This window comes from Dermacentor silvarum, chromosome 1 (genome assembly GCF_013339745.2).
Source record: "Dermacentor silvarum isolate Dsil-2018 chromosome 1, BIME_Dsil_1.4, whole genome shotgun sequence".
Classification (NCBI taxonomy): Eukaryota; Metazoa; Arthropoda; class Arachnida; order Ixodida; family Ixodidae; genus Dermacentor; species Dermacentor silvarum.
In genome coordinates, this window is record NC_051154.1 from 158552419 (window position 1) to 158572267 (window position 19849).

Genomic DNA, 19849 nt, shown 5'->3' on the forward strand with positions numbered 1-19849 from the left:
TGTTACAGGAGATCATCACCATCTGAATTGTGGTTGTCTTCGTTGTCATTGTCAAGTGAGGCTGATGTTTTTCTACAAACTGGAATTGTCACTATTATGGACATAAGAAACCACTTCATATGTCAGATAGCGAAAGCACTGCAAGCAGTGATGTAGGAGGACATAAAGCACATTTTGATCGTGCTCCCCACTCCTATACGTCTCTCAGAAACATTCTCCCGCCCAGGCAAATTAATATTTTTTTTCCATGCCCAGTGTGCCTTTCTAGCCAGGGCCATTAGGTTAGTGGTAGTAGTGGCTTTTATTTCACTCTTGGAAGTAAGGCAGCTATGGGGGGCAAAACATTGCACCCATGCTGATAATGCTCACAGTACGTCTTAGCAATGGGTTGCTGTTAAAAGCAGTAACATTTTGTTAGAGATACCTATTTATATGGAGGAATTGAACTACAAAAGCATATAAATTTTGAAAGAAGGTTGGATAGTAAATTATTAGTGCCTAAATGCATATTAATGAGGCATGTCTAAATCAGGTTAACATGCAATGAGTATCCTTGGCATTACACTTCTTATTCATTTTATGCTTCTTTTAGCAGGTAATTGCGCAAGGGTTGTGGTGACAAACAGACAACACTCGTGTGATGCAATTGGCACAAGAACATTCGTTCCCATCTGGTGTTTTAAGTAGCATAAAAGTGAAGAAAACTGAAGCAAGTGTGGCTTCACTTGCTCTAGTTCACTAAGCCTTTACTTGCTCTAGCATGCAAGATCAGCATGTACAAGGCTTTCTCAAAGGGAAAACAAGTTGTTTCATTGTGGTGTTCTTGTTTTGCTATTGCAAATGAAAGTTTTTAGCATACCAAGAAAAGCAACCATGCCAAATGAAATAATACATTTGAAACACAGCAGTCTCCACTCCGTCCCCTCCTTTGTCTTGTTTGATTCCTTTCTTAACATGCATCAACTAGCCCAGTTAAGCATACTCCAACCATACTTGAATTGTGCAGGACCGTGGTGTGCCGGAGAAACTGCTGGAGATGTTCATGGCACCATACATGTCACTACCTCTAAAGCTGCAAATTGTCCGAGCCCTAGATGCAGCTACATATGGATGTGCAGGCATGCGAGTCCTGTTCACTCGAAAAATTAATGCTCCTCCTGATGCCCACGTAGACATTCCTGAAGACTCCATGGCTGAAGATCTAAGTTAGTATCCTTTATTTTATGATTCAATTGGTTTGCGTTTTCTGGTTTCTTTCCATGAAGGAGTGCAATAGTTATAACACGGCCGCTCGATGAAAAACACACGGTGCGGCCTGCCGCGTGGAGCGGATACTGCGTGGCGTACCTAGTGCTCCGGGCTGCCGCCGCGGCGCCACCAGTAGGGGAGCCTCTGGGGAGACCGAAAGCGAGAGTGCCGGAATTATTGCGGCGCATCGCGGCTTGACAGTGCAGCTGCTATGCGCTTGTTAGTTTTTAAGGGGTTACAATAAACTTGCTATAGCGTTAACTATATTGGTAATCGTCCTACCGAATGTGCGTCGGCGATGCTTCAACCTAAATACTATAGCAAGTGTTAGTTTTATCTGAAGTGGTTGCTCGTGCGAGTTGCGATTTTTCGCGTCATGTTTTTTCTTTTGTTGCCATTGCGCTGTTCACCCTCGATAATGTATGTTTGTGCTACAGTTATTTTTGCAACAGGAGAGTCGCTCATTGACAGGTGCGGTTGTATTTCCGGAATGATTGTTGCTCACACCTTAGAAAGAAAAGCATTGTGAACATCAGGGGTGTCATAATTGCTTTATTGCAAATGCGTGAAAAAAGGATTACTGTGTTATTGGAATCACAGGTGCAGCACTTTCCTGGCCAAAGGTTTTTGAGCCAAGCGTACGAGATGCTCAACAGACATACCTATTAACATTTCCTGCCCAGTTGGCAAGAAGCGCTCGTAAGAGTGAGACCAGTGAGACCCTTGAATTAGATGCACAGCCGCTCCTTTATCAGCGAAGTGACGCCGATTTCATCTGTTGAATGGCCTACATATTTCTGGAGCGTTGAGCGACAAGGGAGCTTAAAGAGATTTCTGGACCTTGCATGCTCATAACTTTGTTGGAGCATGCCTTCCAAATTACACGTTCCCTTAGAATGACGTCACTGTAGTGGCGCTTCTTCGTCGAGAAACTGCGGACTTGGTTTCTAACGAACTCGGCAGTCTTGTCACCTTGCGCAGCACCATTGAGCACCTTCATAAAACAGGCAATGTCCGTGTTATTTTCATAAAACTGTGCGCGCTCCTCAGCCTCATCCACTTTTTCTTAAAGGGCCTGCAGTGATCCTTTCATATATACAAGCGATCTTCGTAAGTAAAAAGTAATTTCATGAAATCTCTGACAAACTCCATTCATGAGCACCAATAAAAAAATGCTTACAGCAGATGTTCGGCACACTTAGCAGGCATTATTTTCCCTCTTTGACCATATCTTCTGTGCACAATCAGCATATGTAGAAATGTAACTTAAAAGCCAGCATACAATAGAGTAATTTTGGGCCTGTGAAAAGGGGGGAAAGTATTATTTGCATATAATTTGACAAAGACATTTCAATCCCTGAAAACTTTAGTACCTCAGTGTAATATATGAAGGGAATTTGATTCGCTGAAATCCAGAAAATACAAGAGCCCTTATGTGATGTGGGGCATTTAACAGTAACTGCTGAGGCTTGCTGTAACCTGTCCAGCATGCTTTGTCACACGACCTTGGTGTTGGGCATTGCTGTGTGATTAGATAATTTGTAAGGTATGGCTGTAGCATTTGGTAGTAAAGCTTGCAACCTGTTAATTACTCTATTTGTTCACCCACAGTGTGTGTGTGTGTGTGTGTGCAACGCCGGGGAGTCCTAAAAAACACGCCCGCCCGCTGGTCAGGGTTGACCCGTCTGGGCGACGATATTTTTGGGCGCTCCTACAGAGAGCAGAATGGTCGGGGGAGGACAGTGACGACAACAAATACCGAAGGGATGAGCATTCCAACCGAGAAGCGACAACCAGGCGTTGCTTCACTTACAGGTGAAGTAGCAGAGGGTACACCGACGACAACGGACAGGTAGTGCACACACACACACACGTTCCTTTACACACTCCAGCAAACCGGCGCGCTCAACTCTCGGGCCGCCGAGCGAACGCCTGTTTGAGAACGGTAAAAAAAAAAGAAAGGATAAGAAGCAGCAGCAGCAGCAGCTCGGGGGACAGCAGTGCAAGCATGGCAACTCGACAAATAGTAGAGAACACAAAATTCTCTTCCCCACTTTTAAAATTTACTTATTCCGAGTCATTCTCGCGCTACCAGCACGACGAACGTTTTATCTACTTACATAAGTGTTACCTGCGGTAGAGTGTACCTGAGGTCTACGCGAGTACATACCAAGAAAAGAACACCACGTCCTACCCATGGTATGTGTGGTTGGTTGGTCTAGAAATTTCCCAGTGTGACAGGCTACATGGCATTTTTATTGCAGCTCATTCTCGCCTGATTGCTGGCATTACTTGTGGTGGGAAAATTGGGCAATTTTGTCAGGCAGTAGCAGCTTGCTTAGTCTTTCCTGAGGGCTGGCTTGTCTTTACTTATGCCAGTTGTTACTTTGTGATGTCTTTCCTGATCCAGATGAGCTTTATCAAAGCAGGAGAGTGGAGCCCATGACTGGATATCAAATATTGCTCAAGCTACTCTTTCTGAAGCAGGTATGTGCTGAATGTTTGTTGAATGTTGGCAAAAATTAAACTGGAAAATATTTCACTTAATTCTTTTTTTTTTCAACATATTTCATATTTTTTCCCCTTTCAGTCTACAAGAGCAACAGTTGCTTTGACAGCTTTGCTGAAGAAGCTACACCTGTACGACCTTGTGTGCAAACTTCGCATGACTGTTGACAAGTGAGCTATCTTTTTCTTTCTTGCAGAGTATTTAAGTCAGACATGATATTCTTTGCAAGTGTCTAAAGGTTGTCGGGATATGGGGGGGATGCCAACGGCTCTCTGCCTCGGCACACCAAGCCCCGCAGTTGGTGCATGCCTGCGCATCAACCGCGGTCCGGTACAAGCTCGAGGAAACAAAAGACGACAACCACGTGTACACTCGGAAAGCATTTATTACGACTGCAACTAACACTTCGAGCAGGCCAGCTAGCTATAGTTGACATCGCTGAGGGTTCCTTCGAAGAGAATAATACACTAGGTAAAGAAGGACTTCCGACTTACCAACTGGGGAATACGGGCGGCTGCGCCAATCGCAAGAACGCGGTTGACTAACCACATGCGGGAATACGGGAGCGGCGGCGGAGACTTCCGTCATCGCCGCTTGCTGGGGACCAAAGAGAGCTGGGCGATGTCAGCGGGATCTCACGTGACCCACTGGGTGGCGCTGATAGTGCTTGCGATTTCCGTGCACCGCCCGCGGAAGGAAAGTTTCCCCTCTCCCAACTCTCCTTTGTGCGCATGCGCCTGACGCGACGTTCGCTGCGCGTGTGGCGGTCATGGGACCCGAGGATTCCCACAAGGTATACTGACATCGAATTTATGTCTGGTTTTTTAGGAGCGAAGCTCCTTATAGCGGCACCCGTTCCGTCCCCGTCGTAGTAGTAGTAGTGTGTAACCAGTCTGAGAAAAATGAGAAAAAAAATTCCGAAGTTGTGTCCGTAGCGCGGAATCGAACCAGGGACCCCTCGCTTCCGAGCGCGCGGCGTTAGCCCACTACGCCACGAAGCGCACATAGACACACGCACCACGATGGCAATAAATACCCAACATTAACGAAAGGCCGCGTTTCTAGCGCGTTTCTAACGCGTTTGTGCTAGCGCGTTACGGCCCGTGTAAGAAGCTGGTGTAAGACGCTGTGGCCTCTCCGCCTTACCTTCAACGCGTTTCGAACGCGCTGCCCAAGGCGGTGGCAAGTCAAGTTCAAGTCGAGCAGCGTTTATGAATACGGGGGTATGCTCTCTCAGCAGTCATGTGATGGCGTCGGCAAACGCGGTGCACGTTCCGGCATGTGTAAATGGCTGCGTAAGACGCTGTGGCCGCTCCCCCTTACTAGAGAGTACTGCACGTTTCTAACGCGTTTGTGCTAGCGTCCCCTTAAGCGGGAGATCCGATGATTCCCTCCGGAGCTTCGCCCACTCATCATCATTCACCCCGTGGATATGCTGTGATTTTTTTTCTTTATGGATAGCTGCCAACTTATTAATTCCAATACAAAGCATCAATTCCTCAAGAGCACAGTGTATAATTAAATTTTCTTTTAACCGTTTCTATGCTGGTTGTTCCTGGTGTTTCTACCTGCTGTGTGCCAGAAGTTTTTCTGAAGTGCAACAAATGTCTAAGTAACAAGTTAGCAGGCTTTAAATTCAAATTCTATTTATTGGCAATGTGTTGCTGTGCATTTTACAATGTGTTTAAATCTTAAATTAAAAAAATTAAGACTTACGCTTATTCATGACATTAATTTGAATAATTAGTGTTCAGCAAGCAACATGGCCTCAGTCACTGTCATTATCACTTAAAGACACCTCATGGCCAACATCGAAGTCATCTGAACCGGAGCGCATAACAAATTCTTGAGTTTCTGCATCGTTCAAAGATTGGCTGTGGTTTAGCTCTGGTTAATCCTAGTCGACTAGCGATAGCTACAGACCCCCGGCTGCGCTTAGGCTTCGCTTGTAGTTAGACATGCCACTAGATTCTCGATGGCCCAGCTGAGAAACGCCATGAAAGCGGCATCGCTTTCACGGCATTTGGCCAACCGTTCGGCACGCTCCTCTTGAGTCTCTTCAGCACGCTGTCTCCACTTCATTTCTACGGCGATCCCTGGCCTCCTTCAGGCTGGCCGACTTCTCACCATCCATACTGTGGCCTCAACTATGCCTGTGGCGACGCGAGCTTTCCCCTTCTCTACTCCCGGATATCACAGCTGTGGAGCGCGGGGTGTGACGTCATACAGAGGGTGCAGCGAGCGCCCAACAGCAGCAGGAGTGGCGGCCGCTCGGCGACCGCGCGGCGACCGCGGCGAGGCGAGGTGCCGGAGAATCGAGGCCTGCGGTGTGGAGCGTGGCACAGCGTTTGATATATTGGATATGGCGGTTAAAACGGGGGTTCGACACACGCATAGTACAGTGCTAAACTTTTGCATGTGACTTTCAATGGGATCTTACAACTGTTCGATTTAGACAATATGTTGATATTTCTGGATTTTATATATCTGGGATTGACTATACTAGGATTCAGGCCACACCATGACCATGTCACTAGAATCCTCTTGATGCATTTTCATATAGCATGTTGCTACCTGGAACCTTGGTAGTATTGTCAGTTTGTGAGTGCTCACCTATAAACAAAGTACCGTAAAACCTCAATACGACGAAGTTGTTAAAATGGCCACTTTACTTCATTGTATTGAAATTTCGTTATATTGAAATTCAACCTTTTATGCAAACAACTACAGTCACTGACCAATTTTTATTACACGGAGGTGGCCATAACAGTTTCTGAAATATTGGTCAATCGAAAAAAGTTAACTTCAGTGACAAAATGAATTTCATTTTGTTGAATTTGAGAGTAGGTGACTAAAGATACGGATTCATACCGTATTGATGATATCTTCACATCGGCGGTACTAAGTGAAGCCTGTGAAGCTTTCTTGTCTACTCTGATGCTGAAGCTGATAGTGTCACCTGCAGTAAGACGATGCTATCAGTGGACCGATTCCCACACAGTTCAACCAATGCAGCATCAAAATCTTTCCGATGCTGCAAAGAAAGCTTTGTTTAAAATCACGTGAAATTGAGGTGATAGGTGACAACTTCTTCAAAGCCGCCATGTTTGTCGTAAATTTGTAACATTGTACGCGTGTGCCATATCCGAGAAATTGAGCAAGATCTGTTACGGCATCCGAAATTTTGTGGCCGTTATGCACTGTTTCGAGTATTAGTTATTAGTAAAAAAGTTGGTTTCGCCCAAAAGGCGAAGCATTGATAGCGATAGCAAATTCTTAGACAACTAATGAAGGTTCGTAGTTTTATTGGCCGTATAAATTGCAGTATAAACATTTGCTTAATAAATAAACTAACAAACATGGTGACACGTGCGCACAGGCAAACATGAATAGATCTTACTCGATGACCACAAACGCCACAACGCTGGCGTGATGAAGAACGCAAGCAGAAAGGAGCAAATGCTTCATGCTGCCGCTCGCTTCAGGGTGTCTCTGAAACTCGAGATTACACGACCTGCAGCACTAAATGCACGAGAAGGCATCACATTACCTCCAAGAAAGGGCGCAAAGTCAGGCGACGGCCGGGTTAGAGGAAAGGAGATGCTCCCCCCCCCATCCTCTCCCCTTTTGCGCGTGGGAAGACAGTGCAATTAAATTCATGCCACTATCCTTCTCGGCTCACCCACGCACCCTTTTCCTCGTACCCACAGCACATGTATCTTGGGAAGAGATAGAATGTTACTGCACTTGGATTTCATATTGAACATGGAGAGGGTCTTGCATTTAGTAGTAGTACCGCTGCTCATGTTTATCAGATGCTGCTCTTTGGCGACCGCTCTGTCATGTGGTGCACAATCTAAGAGGTGCATCTGCTAGTAACCGCTTGCACTTCATCCGTTAAACCGTCTGTGCCCACGGCTGTTTCCATTTATTGGCTCGGTATTCCTTCGTGGTGGCATTGAAATTCGTTATATTGAAATGGTGTGTAAACACACTTCATTATCTTGGAGTTCAAATTCAAAGTACATGGTGTTCTATGGACACGAAGTTATAAAATGTTAAACACTTTGTTATATTGAGAATTTTGCTATATTGAAGTTCGTTATATCGACGTTTAACTGTAATTGCACGCCTATGGGAGATCCATGTGGGCAGGCATTTCACGGTAACGCTCAAGAATTTACAAGCGGAACAGAAACAAGTTTTTCTGACATCCATGACCCAAAATGGTTGCTGCAAAAATATCAAATGCAAAGCATAGAAGACCAAGTGCGAGGACGCAGCTGTAAACAAAGTGAAGCATGAATATTCCTAGGCCACCACTGTGGTAGCCACCATAGTGCAAAGTGAAAAATCAATTCTCGTGGGTGCTGAGAGGCCTCACAATAAAATAATTTTTTTAACTCGCAGAAAGTAGCAGCATCTCGGGGCATTGCTTCATTCCAGAAGACACATTATTCAAATATGCTATTGCCACCAGTTAAAGTTTTCTGAAGAGCAGTAGTGTACTATTGTACAGTTTGTGACAAGTCAGGAATAGAGAAGTGGCTCTCGCAACAAAAATGTAATCAGGTTGCTTTGTGCACACTTAAATCAAAATAATTCCTTTATACACATAGGTGCAAAGGGTAGCCACAGCAGTGGCTGAGCAACAGCAAACCTTCCAACTACGGCAGCCAAGATCAGCTGGGTTGGGGACAAAGAAGGTAGCTCACAGCACAAACACAGTGCACATTAATAGGGCGAGTTCGAGAAGTGATTAGGAGCAGATTATCATGGCCTGCTGTCTTAAGAACCTCCTTACCACCTCGCTGCCTACCCCTTCCCAAAAGAACGGGCTAGCTAAAGTCAAGAAGGTGCACCATGGTAGACGAAGCAAGTAATCTCTTACACACATGCCCCAACCTCCTCCTTGAGTGAGGAGGATGCCACAAAAGTGTAAGGAGCGGGTTAGGCCAAAGAGATGATTGGCTGGCATTTGTATACATATCTTTATAGGGGAATTGGCTTCTACATTTTTTTATAGTCGCTGACTGTAGTTTTGTGCATGCTCGTTTTTTTTTTGTCTAATTGTAAGCTGCAGCTGATGGGAAATTATTGTTCATAATTCTAATTGCATGGTCTTGCATTGTAGTGCTGTTAATGCTTTTTTTTATTTTCTTGACAGGATTGCTGAAAGTACTAAATTATGTGAAGTGAAAAAGAAAGATGACAGTGGCGAGGAATATACTCTCCTGAAGCTTGATACGGAGTACTGTGCACAGCGGGACTGTTCGGAGGAATTGGATAAAGCAGCGATATCACTCGACCTACTTTGTCGAAGTTATCGCAAGGCTCGCAAGGAAATGGTCAGTGTATTGCTGTCGTTGCTAGTATGCATCGGTTGCCATTCATTCAAGGTTATTTTTAAATATGGTGAATAAAGTCTGAATAATTTGCTGAGGTACTTGGATGTCTCTTATAGCAGTGTGGGAATATTCAGATTTTTCAAATCACCAAATAAGTATAAACTTACCAAAGTATTCAATTTGCTATTTAATATGAAGAGCCGTCGTTTAGTTTTCTGACTGTTTTTAGAATATTTTGCAATTACTGCTTATATATTGAGAGGGAGCATGGCTTTCCAGCAACAGTATATTGTGTTCATGTTGAGGAACAGGTATGTAGGAGATGAACAGCCATTTGTATGAAAAATCGCTAGATTGGTGTTATCGCGTTATCTTCACTGTTATCTTCAGTGTTATCTTCACTGTTATTGAATAACAGTGAAGCCTAGTGTTTCTTGGGGCAAGAAATTGCAGAATACCACAATTGCCAGTCCTCGCATATGAGAACTGTCTGTCCCCAGTACTTACAGATATTGGGGAAGAATCTTCTAGCTTTTGATTTTTGTTACAATAATTAAGCTGTCTGCTCTGGTGTCGTAGTAGCAGCCTCAGCATCGATTCCTAAATGAGGGTGAATACTTCAAAAATGAAGTTCAGTAACAGCTGTAAAGCCAGCCATTGTACCCAGGTGGGGAAGGGGACAGGATTGCACTTGAGCATCACTAATTGCTTTTCTGTGTCACGGTTTTGTATACATGGCCTAAACTTTTCACACTGTTTAACCCTCTATTGACGAGTGTTGCCTACGGGCAACATAGCAGAAAATTTTTTTCTGGTTGAGTTTCAGTATTGAGTATAAAGTTTCTAGTTAAATCTCTTCAGCCAACACTGAATGATAGGCAGCAAGCGTCATTTGTTGGTTTAGAGCAGGAACACAAGATGAGAAAGAAGTTTGGCACGTGACTCGCTTTTTTTTTATAGTACACTCAGAGGAGACAGACGGATGCTAGATCTCCAGCTGCAGTGGTGTCACACACGGGATGTAAAGCAAATGCAATGTACACCTATGGTTCACGTATGACGAGAACTGTCTACAAATTCCAAACGACGCAATAAGTGGCTTGAGGTGAAGCCCACTTCGTTTTCTGCCTGATGTTTCCCCTTTATTCCTGAAAAAGTTTCTGCAATATAGTTTTTTTCTAATTATTATGCTTATTCTCGATGTGTGTTGCACATTTAGATAGAAAAAAAAATTCTGGTATTTATATGTGCCGTCATTAAAGGGTTCAGCAGATAGCATATGCTTATGTATAACAAAATGTATACTTTGTATGCATTTTCTATTTTTCGACTGTCATCCATACTGACATGGGGATAACATGACATACAGTGGGGATGACATACTGTCAATCCCCATTGGGATTGACAGTATGTCTAAATAAATGAATAATCATGTATAATTTCTTTGTACTCTGGACAGGCACAGCCACTACGCTACTTACCAGCACAGAGCCGCTTTGAAGCACCACAGACGCCCTTTGACCCGTATCCACCACTTTTCAAGATGTTCAAGGAGAAGTGAGTTACACATAGGAACATGGTCTACTCTTTCCAGTTTTGTAGCAATATAACGAATGTAGTTTGTTAGTGAGGGAGCAGAACCTGAATTTTTCTGCTTTATTGATTTTTGATACCTGCTTATTGGCCAAAAGTATGCTGTGCAAAGAGGCCCGTAGGAAAAGCTATTTCTGCGTGGCAGCATTTTATGGCAGCTTTTTTTTTTTTTTTTTTTTCCTGGAAATCTTGGAAAAGTGTAATACCTTTAATTGCATGTTATAGCTATGTCTGCAGCTAGAATTCTTGCACTGCATTTTACAGTCGAAGGCACTGCTCTCTCTGCCACCTTGTCTTTCAAGAGGTGGTATGTTTTCTCTTTAAGGGAGAACACGGGTCAATATACCAAGCTTTTGACCTATTGCTTTGAGTTTAATGAAAACAGGGTACATTCTTTATAGCAATAATGTAAGGCTGCACACAAAATACAATTGCTGTAGATTAATTTTTAAAACAGTAATTGTGTAATTACTGTTTAATGTTTTACTGTGTAACAGTGTAATTTTTTATATTTAAAGTTGCTTTTTGTAAAAAAAGATTTATAGATATATAACTACTACACTTGCACTTGCACCATGAATTGAAAATTTCAAGTTTTCAGTATGAAGAAAAGCAAAATTGAAAATTATGGTTTTACAGTTGCATCCTGCATAAGATATTGCCCAAGAAAACCTTTAAAACTAAGTCTATTTGATGTAATGCAGAAACTATAGATTTTGTTAACTCTTACATTGCTAAAAAATTTGCTTCGAAGATTTATAACTGTGCAGTTTTATTTGTACTTCATATGTGGCGCCTAAAACCTCCCTTGAACTACATAGGACCTTCTTTTTGTAGTCTGCATTATTCTGTTTTAATGGCTTCGTGCTTAAGCTTCTTTTTGGCCACTTTTGCACTCTCTGCTACATACGCTCTCATCCTGGACGCGAACTTTTCGAAGCTATTTTCTATGTGGTATGTCGTAAACAATGCCCAACTTCTCAAGCACTCTCTCAATCCATTTGGTGCCAGCATTGAATTGTATCACTGCAAGGCTGCGCCAGTTCAAAACACCAGAGCTTGCTGAACACACATTTTCCATGTCGGGGGTTAAGTTGCTACGTCATTCTCTTGTGGCGGCCTGGAAAGCCTGCAGCTTGAGCCACTTTTGTACATGGTTGGTCGCCCGCTGCACGCTGCGCCCTTTAGCTTCGTGAAACAGTGCCGCTTTCAAAGCTGCGGCGTGATCCAAACTTCGAGGCCATTTTACAGACACAAATGTGGGCACTAGAAATTTCGAAGAAGCCATAGAGGACAACATGCACGGAAAATCGTGGTCAAAAACCGATTTCAAGGTGCAAAGCCATGATGATAAATTGTAATCGTGGCACATTGCATGTATCTGAAGTGCCTTGTGTTTCATTTCCGTTACCTGCATTTTGCAGTTAAGGGCCAAAAATTTGTTGCTTCTGACTTGATTTATCAGCTTTTGCACACATCCTATTGAACTCTTCATGCCACTGCTTCAGCATATATATATATATATACATAAAGTATGGAAAATAAACTTCACAATGTGGTAGCCACACCATGCTGAGCCTTTTTCTTGTGCCGCAAATGCACTTTCAAAACGGTAGTCATAGGCACTTTCCTTTTGTCCAAGGTGCCACCAGCCAACACAAAAATCCAAACCCCTGTTTTATTATTGCACATATGTGGCTGAAATTTTGCTGGCACCTTCTTGAATAGTGGAGGAACCTGAAAGTGCTATAAACTCGAAATGTGTTTTTGGGCTGAGAGTTGCAATTCCTTGTGCCATGTCCCACGTTGAGAATGTTAACTTTGTTGTTATGAGTGGTGCCATTATCCTTCATTAGCAAAGTGACTGGAAAAAGCAAATTTTAATGAGCGTGAAGGCTCTTTTAAGATGTAACATAACAGAGCCAGGTTCGTGTGCAGTCAGACAATAACTACCTTTTTGCTGAGACGTTATCTTGTTGCTGGGCCTTTGTGTTAGCTTTTGCACTCTCATGCAGACACATTGCTGAAATAATTTGTTCATCTTTTTTTCATTGTGGTGGTATCCATTGTTTTCTTTTTAGTCACCTGTTGGAGATGCTTTGTGTACTGGCATCATCTCCTTTGTCCTCGACACACACTGGCATTACATCAGCACTGCGTGAGCTGCTCGCAGAGCTCCTCAAAACATGTCCTGGCATGCTGTTTTTGCTTTCTGATCATGAGGCAACCAACTGCCTCCACCGAGCTTTGTTGCAAGTGAGTGTTCAGTTATAATTGCATGGCAAACAGTCATTGCAGTTATCCCAAGTAATTCATGGAGACACATAAATAGGTGCAATTTTATTTACATTTGGGATGTCATTAAAACTCCAATTTTATAGTTTAGCTGTGCATGTTGCTTGATAAGAAAGTCGACACTCTGGGGTGGGGAATATAGTAAATAGTACCTGAGAATGGTACATGGGTTGGGTAGCCAATTCAGTGCGCCAGAATTACTGTCACCATGCTGTTGTCTTCTCAAATAGTGTGCTTTTGCTCTTAATTTTGTTGAATCACTTGTTTGAAATCTTAATTTTGTGATAGCTTTGTACTACAACATTGTCAGTGAATGTGTTGAAAATGCGAAACAGGCATACATGTAAGAGGCACACTGTTTGCGTTTTGTTATTAGTGAGCATACCATAGCACAAGTAGCAAGACATGAGCCAGAAGAATCGGGGAGACTTAGGGGCTCACTTTTTTAATGAGAACCATGTGAAGCCAACTGATGATGAAGACATGGAAATTAGAAATAATTATAGATCAGGGCTAAATTTACAATGAACTTCATATCCTTTAGAAAGTAAATAGCGACACATGTTTTTTAGCAGTATGTTCACTAGGCAGTGTTGTGGCATGCTAATAGTACATAGGTTTTGTTGGGAATTTTATATATAGGTTTGCTACATAGATTTCTGAGGTGGTTATATGGAATAAAAAAAAAAAGCAACTTCATCTGTAATATCTCGCCTGGCAGAAATTAAGCACAGGTTTAAATTTCTTAGCACTATAAACCTTTGTCATCAAATTGACAATGGAATTTTGCTTCAAGCAGTAGTTTAGTAAAAGCAGAAGGTGTCAAAGAAGCTCTAAGTAATCTGAGAAATGCCTTTCAATACTAAGTACTTTGGAGCAACATTGCTGGCTTTTGTTAACACAATACAGTCTATCCCGGATATATCGAACTTGAAGGGGATCACAAAATAGTTCAATATACAGTCGAATCTCAATAATTCGAAATCAAAGGGGCCCGAAAATTGGTTTGAATTAAAAGAAGTTCGAATTAAAGGAAGGACAAATTTTTGAAGTATTCGAGCACCATAGCACAATGCACGAACGGTGCGAGTCGTGAAATATCGTGGTGCGCAAGCGCATAGCGAGCACAACCGCACATGCCGGCCACCACGCGGTTCCCGATAACAGCAGAAAACCAAACTTCTGGGAGCGGACAGTGCCGGCATGGCGAAGGGCGCGCGCGCGCGGAGATCGTCGAAGGCGAGGGAGGAGGCCGGCAGGAAAGCTGATTTGGCCTCGACAACTCCGCTGCTTCGGTGGCTCCCCTCGCCCTCTCTCTCAACTCCCTCGCAGCTCCCTCACCTTCGACTGTCTCCGTGCGCGCCTGCCGCCGGTACAGCTCCATGAAGTTTTGTTTTCTGCCGTTATCGGGAAGCGAGCGTTTGCCGGCGTGGGCAGTTTCGTTGGCCGGACTGGGCCTCCGTCGCTGCATTAAGGGGTCTCTCCTATGCTTTTGCTCTATGGCGGTGTCGGAGCAATGCCGGTTGGAAGTGCTACCGTGTTATTTGGCGCGCTGCTGAGAGCATTGTCGGTCCACGGTATGTTCGAATTAACCGTAGCAAATGTTTTCGCGTTCGAATTATCGAGCGTTTTTGCCCATTGAAATACACATAACTTTGACGGGACCACAGCGTCAGTTCGAATAAACCGGCAGTTCGAATTAAGCGTGTTTGAATTAACGAGATTCGACTGTATCTAGAATTTGAAATAGAAAATATGCCTATCTGAAGCTTATCCACGTGTCAGACAGTTTCCCGAGATCATCAAAAGCGGGAACTTACTGATTTGCTTTTCGAAGGTTGTGCCGAACACACGAAAGTTGACTTATTTTTTCCTCACCAATGTTGGAAATCGCTCGTGCTGCGGAATTGGCTTCGCTTCGCTAAGCCTAAAAGCAAGGTGGCGTGGGCTGGTTTTGTTAAATTCAAACTGTAATGTAAAGATCCGCTCCAGTGGAGGTCGGTGTTGGATTTGTTGTGGCAGCTTACGGAATCCTAAATTGCCGTTCACGAAAAGCCTTTGTCTACAACAAGACAAACCTGGCAGCGCAGCATCTCCAGTTTGGCCAGACTAAAGATTGGACTCCAGACTAAAGAGTGGATATCATCCACGCTTTGTGGAATGCGTATCGGACCTGGAGGCTTTTTGCGTTCTTGAACCATAGTGGCGATCTGTTCTTGCCGATAACGAACGGCTGCAGTTTTCATACGCCATCCATATGTGCAGCGAGCAAAATTGAAAGCAACCTGCTAATTTTTCCTCCATGGCATGTACTGCCCATCAGATTCAATCTCGTTTGACAGCATCTGCCAAAACAGTGCCGTTTCAAATTTGTCACTAATAAATATTTCTGATGACGCAAAAAGTTATTCTGCTTCTATTAGGAGAAGTGCACTTGCAGGGGCGCAGCGCACCGTGACACCGGGCAGCATTGGGTATATTGAATGTGTCAGTGAATACGAGTTCAATGTGTGCGTAACATCGGTATACTTTTGCATGGGATTTTCAAAAGGATTTTACAACTGTTCGATACTGTCTTTTTGGGAAATTAACACAGGTTATTTTCACTGGAGTACCTCAGTGACATGGAGGATGAAAAACCCAAGAACTGACGTTACATTGTAAATGAAGCCCAGTCTTAAAATGTGCCTGGGAAGGAATCTGTAGCTATGGAGTTTTTGTTCCTTTTTCACTAAGGAAGGGCAGAAAAGGAACCCTTTGCGAAGCTCATGCAAAGTGGTGCATCTAATTTCCTCACTGCATGTGTCAAACTGCACAACATGCTCCCTTTATTCCATCACTTCAGCAGAACTATGGTGATGCTGTGGTTAGAAGACCTGGCTTGCCAATGAGTAGTCATGAGTTTGAACCTTGCTCAGAGACAAACACTTTTCGGAACTGAGTATTTTTTTGTTATATGTTTTTTGAGACTACACGATGTATTTCTGGCTAAGTGGCATTTAGTGATCTGTGGAATGGCTGTCACCATTGAAATCGGTTTGGAGTGCATCTCTGTTTAAGGAATGCCTTTTCTCACTATGAGGCTTGCTCTTTATGTATGTTATGGCACCCTGCAGGGACCAAAGCTGTCTTCCACTCATATTTTTTTTTTTTTTTTGCATTATTCAGGATGAATCGGGTATGGATGGCCTAGAAGACACTGTTTGTCATCAGGTTGGCATCCACTTAGTGTATCACCTGCAAGCACTGAAACACATCGACTCTCTCCTTGCCTTCCACACCCGAGGTGAATTGCATGTTGCTTTTCTTGCTTTTGAAGAAAGCTCGTTAATTCGAATTCCACGTGGATGCGAAAAAAATTAAAATTTTGTGAAAATCAGAAAAAATTCTTATATAGACCGACATAGTGCGGGCGCGCGCACGCACGCTAAGTCACGTTGGCGAGAACAACAGCGTCTATAGTTTGACACACTGGCGCAGCCATCGTAACCGGACGCAGCCAACGCAGTCTGACGTGCTTGACGTCGAGATGGCTCTTGCTCCATTTGTGCGTTCTTCGCGCCGACTGCACCGACCCACAATGCATTGTGCGAAGAAAAAAAGTCGCCCACGCCACTTCACCGACCATGGAGGAAGGAAAATAATTTTTGTTGTTACTCCATGTCGCCGACGGTCCATACAGCCATTCAAAGCGGCGTACGGGTTGGGGATCACTCTGCGCATGCTCCGAAGATAGCCGTCGACAGCGCGCGCGTCGAAGTGTTAGGGGGGAAGGCATTTTGGAGGGCGCAGCGCAACCGGCGTAGTGTGACTAGCTGCAAGCAACGCTCGCCCGCGCACCGATAACGTTTGACTCTAAACGGGCATAGTCTGACATTATAGGTACGCGAGCGAGCATCGCTTGTGGCCAGTCATGCTACTCCGCTTGCGCTGCGCCAGCCGAAATGCCATCCCGCCTATACATCGACGCGCGCGCCGTTGACTGCTCTCTTCAGAGCATGCGCAAAGTAATCCCCAACCCGCTCGCCGCATGAACAGGGGCAAGAGCAAAGCTGCGTGGCCCACACGGCAACAGCAGCATGGCCAACATGCTCCCGCGTACTAGCACTCTTCCCATCTAGATGGTGCGGAGTTCGAATTATCGGTGGCGGTGCAGATTTCAGTGTGAATTAGCGGGATGTGTTACATATTGCTTTCAATACATTGTTGGACGGACCGCGGTGGTTGCTTTGAATTATCCAAAATTTTGAATTACTAATGAGTTGTGAATTAACAAGCTTTTCATGTGCTTCAAATTATATAGTTCTGGAACCAAGTGTTCATACAGCATAGCAAGCTTGACAAAATGCCTGTGATGTCTTGTTTTGTTCCATATCTGCTGCAGAGAGCATGTAGTGTTTCAGTATTAATCTTCTGTAGAACAAATTTTAATGCATTGGATAACTTTCTATTTGTATTTCATTTTTTATATAGTTTATTTTTGACCAGTTGTGTTAACTTTTTCCACACCGGGCCATGGAATGTCTATAAAGTTGATTGACAGTTTTTCAGCACATTATGAAAGATTTCTTTAGAAACTCTTCCATGAGAAATGCCAGGCACCGAATGAAATGAAGATGGAACTTTTACATTTGGTCAGATTTGGCAATATTCGGATAATTGGGGACCCTCGAAAAATAAAGCTTCGATGACAAGTATTGTCGAAACCTGTAACCGCTGCTTGCACTTCTCGAATCAGACAATGCAAAATGTGCATTTTGGTTGACACGGCTGCATAATCTTAAAATGACAGCAGCAGGGAAGAGACATGAGCTTCTGTCTAATTTTGCGCTCCCACTTTAACGATGCCTCAAACATTGGCACATGCACAAGGGTGTGCAATGTTTTCAATATTCTGCTCAACTAATATCAAGTGCAACTTTATTTTTTCCCCACAGTGGGTCCTTTTTACTCACTAGCATTTTGAAAGCGTATGTACAGCATTTTATGAGAAATCCTTTTTGTCGTGGGGAGTTTTCACTAGCACAAAAGCATGCAATTAATTTCAGACTGACCTTCTGCAGAAGCTTGACTGGCAGTCTTATTTGTTGCTTTTTGAAGTCAGCCAGGGCAAATGTCCTTATTTGTTAAGAGAAACTACAAAGGACATGAAAGTTCCAGTGTCAGTTCAGGGTGCAATAATGGGAATGTTGCTGGCCATTTTTAGTGGACAGAAAGCTAGGGCTTACGGAAGTGGGTTTACTGAGCACCATAAGTGTGTATTAGAGGGTTAGTTGATGTTCCCATTGTTTCAAGAGCCTAAAGAATGCAGGAAGGAACCAAGCACATGTTTCAAGGGATTAAAACAAATGAGTCCTGCAAAATAGACACATGCCTGTTATCACATTTGCGAGGGCATGGTTTTCCCACGCTTCCCGCATAGGATATGCATCACTGTGGCCAATATTCATGCTACTAAATCAGCATAATTTATTATTATATATTGCTATTATATATTATATATATATTTTTACTTAGTCTAACTTAGAGAAGCTGGAAACAAGGAGCAAGGGACACATTTTATATATTTCGGTCTTTTTTTTTACAATTTTAGTGAAAATTGCTAATTATTGTTTTCATTCGAACAACTCAAAATGTTTTTTTTTTTTTCAAATTTCACTTATGAATTCTCAAAAGATTTTTTACCAACACTTTTTACAATAGTTTCATTCAAAACATCGACAATTAAGCTATCATTTTATGTATCATGTTGCAACTCGTATGCCTTGAAGTAAAATGATAAAACATAAAAGCACCAAATGAGCACATTTTTGGCAGTGAAGAAAGAGGTATGGCCTTGCACCTTTTGAGCTGTCTGTGCAATTGTGGTGAAATGTTTGCTCACAAATGCATGCCTTGCATGATTTGTGGTATTTTTATAATGATTTTTTTTTTCTTATGTCACACCCAAGCACTGTTGTTCACTAGCAGCAATTAATTGCCCAGCAAAGCCTAATACCCGTGCCACACGGGCAAAGTAAAGTGCACTTTGAGCGAGTGCACTTCGCGGCAAGTGTCATTCGCAGGCTGCCACACGGGAACGCTTAGTGACACTCACTGCAATGTGCACTCGCCGGCGAGTGTGTTCGGCGAACTCACTTCGCGGCGGCGAAGTGTGTAGCCTCGTTAGCAATGCTTAGAAGATTCATAAAGTGATATTGAAAGATGAGTCAGGAGTAATGTTTAATAACATTGTTTTAAATTGCTGCGTTACAAGATAATAAAATGTGCCACACTGCAACAACAAGAACAGCAAAAAAATACTACTCTCGCTCTCCGGCTGTTCACGACCACGCCGGATAATGACTGCGCAGTTGTTTGGCGGATCGAGTCGTTTTTACTGTTGCTGGTCAAGTTGCCGTCGTTGCCGGCGCTTATAAAGGTGGATTGTAAATGTTGTTTCTAACAATAATAAACTGTTTTCGTGCACACATCTTTATATTAGTAAATATATGCTTTCCCGTCTGACTCCCGGTTGCCATGGCCATCAATTTGAAAGAACACTTTTCGTTCTCGTGTAGCGGCGCACCGCCAAAGTGACACTCAGCGCGCTGAAGTGCACTCGCTCAAAGTGCACTTTACTTTGCCCGTGTGACCTGGGTATAAGTAATAAGCTGCACACTTATACGGGAATGTTCATGGTGTCCCAGCTAACTTGCATCAAGATTTTTAAAATAAAGGTGAAACCTTCTGTATGGATGAAACGAACTGTATATTGTTGTTTTATGGCTTGCTTGTGATTGTAGAAATGACATAAATCCGCAAGAGACTAAAAACCTAAATATAAGATGTACCAGAATACAATATGAGGGCTCTG

General features: G+C 43.3%; 1 protein-coding gene across 6 annotated transcripts in view; it reads left to right on the plus strand.

Moving 5' to 3' along the window:
* Positions 1-19849, plus strand: part of LOC119436287 (protein virilizer homolog) — a 259809-nt gene that overhangs the window by 85721 nt on the left and 154239 nt on the right. For all 6 annotated transcript variants that reach the window (XM_037703092.2, XM_049656719.1, XM_049656715.1 and 3 more), the window contains 7 exons: positions 1007-1205; positions 3659-3735; positions 3839-3927; positions 8925-9105; positions 10565-10662; positions 12780-12954; positions 16162-16279. In XM_037703092.2, coding sequence (XP_037559020.2) covers positions 1007-1205; positions 3659-3735; positions 3839-3927; positions 8925-9105; positions 10565-10662; positions 12780-12954; positions 16162-16279 — 937 coding nt within the window. The remainder of the gene's footprint in view (positions 1-1006; positions 1206-3658; positions 3736-3838; positions 3928-8924; positions 9106-10564; positions 10663-12779; positions 12955-16161; positions 16280-19849) is intronic.